This window comes from Eschscholzia californica, unplaced genomic scaffold (assembly GCF_041429995.1).
Source record: "Eschscholzia californica isolate CP2 unplaced genomic scaffold, dmEscCali1.0.p SCAF_1, whole genome shotgun sequence".
Classification (NCBI taxonomy): domain Eukaryota; kingdom Viridiplantae; phylum Streptophyta; class Magnoliopsida; order Ranunculales; family Papaveraceae; genus Eschscholzia; species Eschscholzia californica.
Genome location: NW_028238198.1, coordinates 44280451 through 44287958, shown reverse-complemented (window position 1 = coordinate 44287958; position 7508 = coordinate 44280451). Strand labels below are relative to the sequence as shown.

At 37.6% G+C, this 7508-nt stretch overlaps 1 protein-coding gene across 1 annotated transcript; it reads left to right on the top strand.

Annotated features, from left to right (window-relative positions):
* Positions 1-5032: 5032 nt before the first annotated feature.
* On the top strand, positions 5033-6958 carry LOC147567055 (large ribosomal subunit protein eL30-like). The gene is made up of 6 exons (XM_086653661.1): positions 5033-5148; positions 5230-5281; positions 5382-5487; positions 5589-5690; positions 6538-6606; positions 6714-6958. The coding sequence occupies exons 2-6, from the start codon at positions 5261-5263 to the stop codon at positions 6752-6754; spliced, it is 339 nt and encodes a 112-aa protein (XP_086509787.1). The 5' UTR covers positions 5033-5148; positions 5230-5260; the 3' UTR covers positions 6755-6958.
* The last annotated feature ends 550 nt before the right edge of the window (positions 6959-7508 follow it).

The window sequence follows — 7508 nt, the reverse complement described above, 5'->3', positions numbered from 1 at the left end:
GTGTCCAGACATGTCATCTTTGATGAACATTCTTTTCCCTTTAGTGATAAGTCTATTATACCTGTTACTTCAGATCAAAAGACCATCTCTCCTTATGAAATCATTGTCCTTCCAGCCTTACCTTCTAGCTATGATGTGTCTTTAGGCTCTCATCACACAACCTACCCTGACAATGATCAAGTTGTTATCCCTCCTCTTGAAAATATTCCTATTGTACCCACTGATCCAATTGAAATCCCTATTCTCAATACTCATCCTATGCAGACAAGGTCAAAAAGTGGTATCACCAAACCTAAACAGATCTCTGACCATGTAACTTTTCTTACCTCTCCTCAAATGCTTCCCTCTTCATTTCTAGCTGGTACTATTATGTCTCTACCAGAGCCTAGGTCCTATAAAGAAGCAAGTAAGAGTAATCATTAGTGTAAGGCCATGTCTGCAGAATTTCAGGCTCTTCTTCAAAATGGAACTTGGTCATTGGTACCTAGACTTCCTTCCATGAATGTTTTGGGTAGTAAGTGGGTGTTTAAGATCAAGTATAGATCAGATGGCTCTCTTGAGAGATATAAAGCTAGGTTGGTAGCACAAGGCTACAATCAACAAGAGGGTATTGATTATCAAGAGACCTTTAGTCCAGTGGTTAAGATCCAAACAATTAGAATTGTACTTACTTTAGCAGTCACAAACTCCTGGCCTATTCTCCAACTTGATGTGTCAAATGCATTCCTTCATGGGGATCTATGTGAAAATGTTTATATGAAGCAGCCACAAGGTTTTGTAGATGCTAACCACCCTGATTTTGTGTGCCATCTGCATAAGTCTCTATATGGCCTTAAGCAGGCACCTAGAGCATGGTTCACTAGGATAGCAAGCTATTTGGTCAAATGGGGATTTCTGAAGAGTTCTTCAGACTCATCTATGTTTGTTTATGCAGAGAATGATCAACTTCTTGTGTTCCTTTTGTATGTGGATGATATCATATTGACTGGTTCAAGTCTCACTCTTATTCAGACTCTTGTACATGACTTTGGACAGGAATTTGCTATGAAGGAACTAGGTAATCTTCACTATTTCTTAGGTATTGAGGTCAATAAGTGTTCTGCATCTTCTTCTCTCCAACTTACTCAAACCAAGTATGTGCTGGAACTTCTAAAGAAGGCAGACATGGAAGATTGTAGGCCTAGTATTGTTCCTGTCTCTCAAGGGAAAAGAGTGTCTAAAATGGATGGTATTCTACTTGATGATCCAATTTTCTATAGGAGTCTTGTTGGTGGTCTTCAATATGTCACAATGACTAGGCCAGATGTGACTTATGCTGTTAATTACCTCTCTCAATTTATGCATCAACCTAGAACAGTTCATTTGGTGCTCCTTAAGAAAGTCCTAAGATACTTAAAAGGCACAATTGGAGCTGGCATTACTATAGCTTCTGGAGATGTATCTTCTCTGTCTGGATATTCAGATTCTGATTGGGGGAGTTGTCCAGATTCAAGAAGGTCGACTAGTGGCTATTGCATATTTTTGGGTTCTTCCTTAGTTTCATGGTCTTCCAAGAAACAACATACTGTGTCTCGATTCTCAACAGAGGCTGAATACAGAGCTCTGTCTTTGGCAACCTCTAAATTATTGTGGGTATCTTATCTTTTGAAAAAACTTAGGGTCAAGGTGACTACTCCAATGGTTCTTTACTGTGACAATATGGGAGCAAAGTACTTAGCTTCTAATCCTATTTTTCATGCAAGGACAAAGCATGTTGAGATTGATATCCATTTTATTAGGGACTTGGTTCAGCAACATCAGTTGGATGTGCAATTTGTTTCTTCTGCTGCAAATTTGGCTGATATTTGTACAAAAGGAATTCTCTTTGCTTCATTTGATTTTATTCGTAGCAAACTTATGTTCATTCCTTCCATGGAACATCTGTTTGAGGGGGGGGGGGGGGGGGGGGGTGTAAGAGAGAGAAGGACTGAATGTTAGAAGATAAAGGGTAAAGAGGACTGAAGTATGGAATGGTGGTTTAGAAGAAGGGACTGAAGTCAAAGTATTCTGTTTCTAGAGGCACTCTCTTTCACACGCTCAATTCACTCGTGCCTTCTTCTTTAATCAGTGTAGATTAAGTAGTTAGTTATACTTAACTAACTACTTAACCTAACTCTCTATCTCTAAACCGAACTCTCTAAGTCTGTTATCTTCTTTTTTTTTCTAAACTCTTTATAAACAAGATTGTACTTTGTAATAAGTGTTGAAGTAATAATATTCATAAGATTCACTTACAACTTCTAACCGTGTGTGAAACTTTAGTTCTAAATTTCAACTATCAGACAACATGTCCCAGATTTAATCTTCTTGGTTCGTTTGTTCCTAAAATTTATTTGATTTTTTCATTATAAGGTTGTCATAGACTCTTAGGGAACGTATTAACATAACAAGAAGGACTTGGAGAAAAATGATTCTTTTTAAATTTGAAAAGAACATAATATTTTTTTGAAGAAAATAAATAAAAAACAGTACGATGGATCCCCTTTTTGGAGAAATCTACCCAAACTATCCATTGGCACTTCCCTAACAACTAGTTTGGGAGAAACTGGACCATCTACCAAAGGGCTCCATTTGGGAGCTCAAAGGAAAGCCTCTCGGAGAGCTCTGCCCTACGACTCCTTTGTTGGGCAAATAAAAAATGGTCATTTCCAAAATGACCCCTTAGTATATGACCACCTTCCTACCTAATCATTTAGTTTATCGAATATTTCTAGATGATCCTTGTCGTTACCGACAAAAGGTCGTTAACTCTATATTTTTTGTTCAAAATTACTCTTCTTTACATTCTCTACACTGTAGTCAAGCAAACCCTAGATTCATATTCAAATCCAAACCAGGTGTTGATATTTCTTTCTTCAAATTTGGGTTTATTTTTTTTTCTTATTTTTAATTTGATTTAGATTATCAAAAACTGTATTTTTATGGAGTAACTCATTTAGTCCCGAAGAACATATCAAATCCTAAAGTAAAAACCCTTTACTTCCTTTCTCTCTAAACTTGCCTGTCTGGGATTGATTTGTTTTTCAATTGGATGACAATTTTTAGAGAGACAAACAATTAAGGAAGATGATCTAGTTAAAAAAAAAAGAAAAAAAAAGAAAAAAAAAGAAGTAACAACAAGATAATTTTGGACAAATAATATAAAGTTAGCGGTCTTTTGATGGTAACAGTAAAAAAAATAATCATCTAAATATTTTTGATAAATTAAGGGGCTAGATGGGAAGCTGGTCATAAACCAGGGACCTGCAGGTGAGAATTTTCTCAGTACCTTGAGTCGAAAGTCGATTGACTTGTAAGAGCAACTCCAACCCCAGTCTGTCTTAGGTCGAAAAAATCACTTTTTCATCCAAATTTTTTGGCCTCAGCTCAGCCTCTAAAATTCAGCTCCAACCCCAGCCTTTCTTGAGGCTGAAAATTTGAATTTCCCTCTTCTCTACCATATTAAATATCTTTAACCATCCAACCACCATATTAAATATCTCATATTTCTCTATAAATATATCTCCCTTTCTCCACAAACTCATCAAACTTCATTTTCTTCTTTCTCATCAAACTTCATCTTCTTCTTTCTCTACCATGGATCCTATGAATCCATTAAATCCTTTGAATCCCATGAATTCCAATTTTTCTTTATTAATGTTGATGTTTGAAGAAGATGAATGAGCTCGAAGTAGAGATGACGATGATCGTAAAATGTAGAAGAAATGGAAAGTAACGTTACACGAAAACATTCTCGTCATGTTGGTTCTATTTTGGGTCGCCAAACTATGGATCGTAATAGACAACTCGGTCATGAAGGCAGATCTTGTTGACCACTTATGGAATACGAGATCTAACGATGGCAATGAATAGTTTTTGGTCTTGGATTATTAGTAATATGTCTTGGATCGTCGGATTATTAGTTTTGTGTTTTGATCGTTGGATTATTAATGCAAAAGTCGGTTTGTATTAATATATTTTTATTATTAATGTTAGTTTCGATTTTTAAGTTATTTTTAATTTTTTAGTATTTTTTATTTTAAGAAAAGAAAAATTAAGGCAGATCTGGCCGTTAGACAACGGCCAAGATCAACCCCAATGTGACTGTTGGGTCCTCAATGGTCACGTTGGGGACAGCTTCAGTCGCCCCTAATGTTAGGGGCGACTAGGGGTGGGATTTTGGCCTGGAAATCCGGAACCCGCCCACGACGGACCGAGCCCGAAGGGTCCGTGATCGTCCGATGCCCGAATCGGTCTGTACCCGCCCGCCCGAAAGATCTTAAGCGGACGGACGCGGACATAGGTCCTTACCCGGTGGTCCGACCGAGTCCGCCCGCTTATATAGTCCGCCCGACCGAACCCGTACACCCCGTCCATTTATCCTACCCGTTATACCCGCCGGCCTATATGATTGATTTTAAGTCTTTAGATTTGTAGAGTTAGCTACAACCATTAGATTTCAAGAGTAAAAAATAGATAACCCTAGAAATCACTTTTCTTAATATTGTCTTCGTCGTTCTACTTCTTTAGTCTCTTTCTCCTCCAAAATCTTAATATCTCATCAATAACTCGAGAATCCACAATAAACCGATCGTAATCAATGAGAAGAAGCATAGAAACCGATCATAATCCATGAGAAATCTCAATGCTTATCTTGTGATTTAGAATTCATTTACTTTTTAGAATTGTAAAGTGGGAGTTTAGAAAGTTGTATCTAGCGACTAAACATTTTTAATTTCGAATAAAAATTTCTTTATTTGTTCATTCGTGAACGGTGTCCGCCCGACCAATACCCGGTTTGTCCGACTATCAAAATGGTCACGGACGGGCACTTTGTTAGAGAAAAATCCGAAATGTTCGCCCGTTTTGTCCGGATGTCCGAGTGGACACTTAGGACTCGTGTCCGTTCCTCCCGGACCGGTTGAGTTAGTGTCCGTTTCCGCCCGTCCGGACCGATTCCCACCCCTAGGGGCGACTGAAGCATCGACTGGGGCGGAGGCCCCAGCCGACCCGCGCTGGAGGGCAATTATAGCCTGCGCCCGGCCCGCACTGAGATGCTCTAAATACCTAAAATCTTCTGCTTGGCCCCTCTTTTGACGTACATCTTCTTCCTGTAAACCCTAATCATCTGTAAGTTCTCTCACCTCCAAATTTCCGCATTTCTTAAGCTTCGCTTCTTGTTTGTCTTTCTAAAAGAAAAGAATTTTACAGGCTTAAGTCTCTCGCCGTAGAATTTGCAACAATGGTGGCAGTGAAGAAAACGGTATGTTGTAAGATCTCAGGTTAGATTTCTATTTTTATGCATATATTTAGGGCTTGCTGATTTTCTCTTTCTTTTTCTCTTTGTTGATTGATTTTCGCAGAAGAAGACTCATGAGAGCATCAACAACAGACTCGCTCTTGTGATGAAGAGTGGGAAATACACTCTTGGGTACAAAACCGTCCTCAGAACTCTCAGAAACTCCAAATGTATAATCTCTTCTCTCTCTCTCTAGGGTTTTTCTGTGTTACTATGTTCTATTCAGTTTGTTTGAGCGTATGGGTTATTGATTTGTGACTGTATTTTGCAGCAAAATTGATCATTATTTCAAACAATTGCCCTCCTTTGAGGAAATCTGAGATTGAGTACTATGCCATGCTTGCTAAGATTGGAGTCCACCACTACAATGGAAGTAAGATTCTTGATCTAAAATTTATCAAATGTACTTTCTTTCTCTACATTTTGTGGTCATATGGTTATGTGTTAGGTCTTTTGATGCTTGATACTCCAGTCTCAATGAAGGTTTTTTTTTAGTTATCGTGATTGTTGTCTAGGCCTAATGTCAGCTAGTTGAGAGATAATGAAGTAGTAGAATTTAGAGTCATACCAAAACAACTAGGTATCAATGTTGATTGTTCCTAGAAGTGGGGTGTTCTGTTTTTAGGATGGGTTGATTTACCCGATACTCTTTCTTCCCTTGTTGCACTTGGCCCATACTGCCAGGATGGGCTTATTCCGAATATTGAGCTCGAAATGTCTAGCTTATGGTCAAATATACGTACGAGTACCCAAGCCCAGCATATTTCCCACCTTATGTGTCTCCTTGAAACCTTTTAACCTAGCCCTTTCTTGTAAGTTGCATATTAAGATGTTCCGAAGATTCTATAACTTAATGCTTAAACCTTAACACGCATGATCCCCATATTTATATTTCAATGTTGGAGTAAATCTTAATCGGTCTAACCTGATTGTGAATTGTGAATTCGTAATTTTGTTGTGTTTCTAGTTAAGTTGGTCACAGAGAGAAAGAAAGAGGAGGTTTTGGCCTTTTAACTCTTTAATGCACGTTTTTGTGGTCGAAATGGATGATTGATTTTAACATCCTGCAAATTCATTAAATCATAATTTGACTTGCCATTAGATCTTTTGCACTTCTACTTTGAGTTATCACATACTGGTACTTTAAAATAACATCGTAGACAAATGTGTCTCTTTAAGTCTTTCAAGTTGACGTTCTCCTTTTAAAATGGTTATTGCAGACAATGTTGATTTAGGAACTGCTTGTGGTAGATACTACAGAGTTTCTTGCCTTAGCATTGTTGACCCCGGTGAGATTTTCATTTTCTTAACAACAGTTGTTAATTTCCATTTCAAGCACTGATATCTTAAATTAATATGCTTTTGATAATCCTTCCTTCATTATTTGGGTTTGCAGGCGATTCCGATATCATTAAGACTCTTCCTGGTGACCAGTGAGTTCTGAAATAATTTATTTTAAAAACATCCGAAGTAGTAGGACGCTTTCTTTTGTTGTCAGGGCAATTTTGTTAAATGCAAATCTTTATATCAATTTGGAGCATAGTTGATATTGATATTCTAAATTGGTTTATTACATGAGATATTTGTCTTGCACTTTTATGACAGATTCATTTCTCTTATAAATTTGGGAATTAATTATTATATTGCTGGGTTTTGTTTGTTTGATGGATTTATATCCTGCCCAAACAGTCACTGATTTCACCACTCTTGCAAGGCACTATATGTTTTTACTGTTAGCATCTGTACAACAAAATGTCGAGCAACTGTTTAGAGTTGAGTAGTTTTTAGATGCAGTATCCAGCCCAAACAGTGACTCCAAACCTCAATAATTTTTTCGTTTGATACAATAAGACTCAAATATTGGTCTCTTAGAGTGCAAAGACACTCGGTATAAATGTATACATTTGGTTGTGATAATGTGAATACACTTAGTAAGACTACGCTGGACAAGGTTTTCGCTGCATGGCCAATGTGGCGTCTTGTTTGTGGTCATCTTTTATAAGTCCAATGTCATCAAGTTAAAAATACTAAGACAAAAATATGCAAAAGGGGTCAAAAAGGAAGCTGATCATCTTTAGGGGCCATTTGGATGGGTTGGTAATCTTTTGGGGGCCATAATGGAATTAACCTTTTATATATCTTAAGAGTGTTGCATGATTGCATCCAAGAATGAGGGATCTCAAACTCTCAA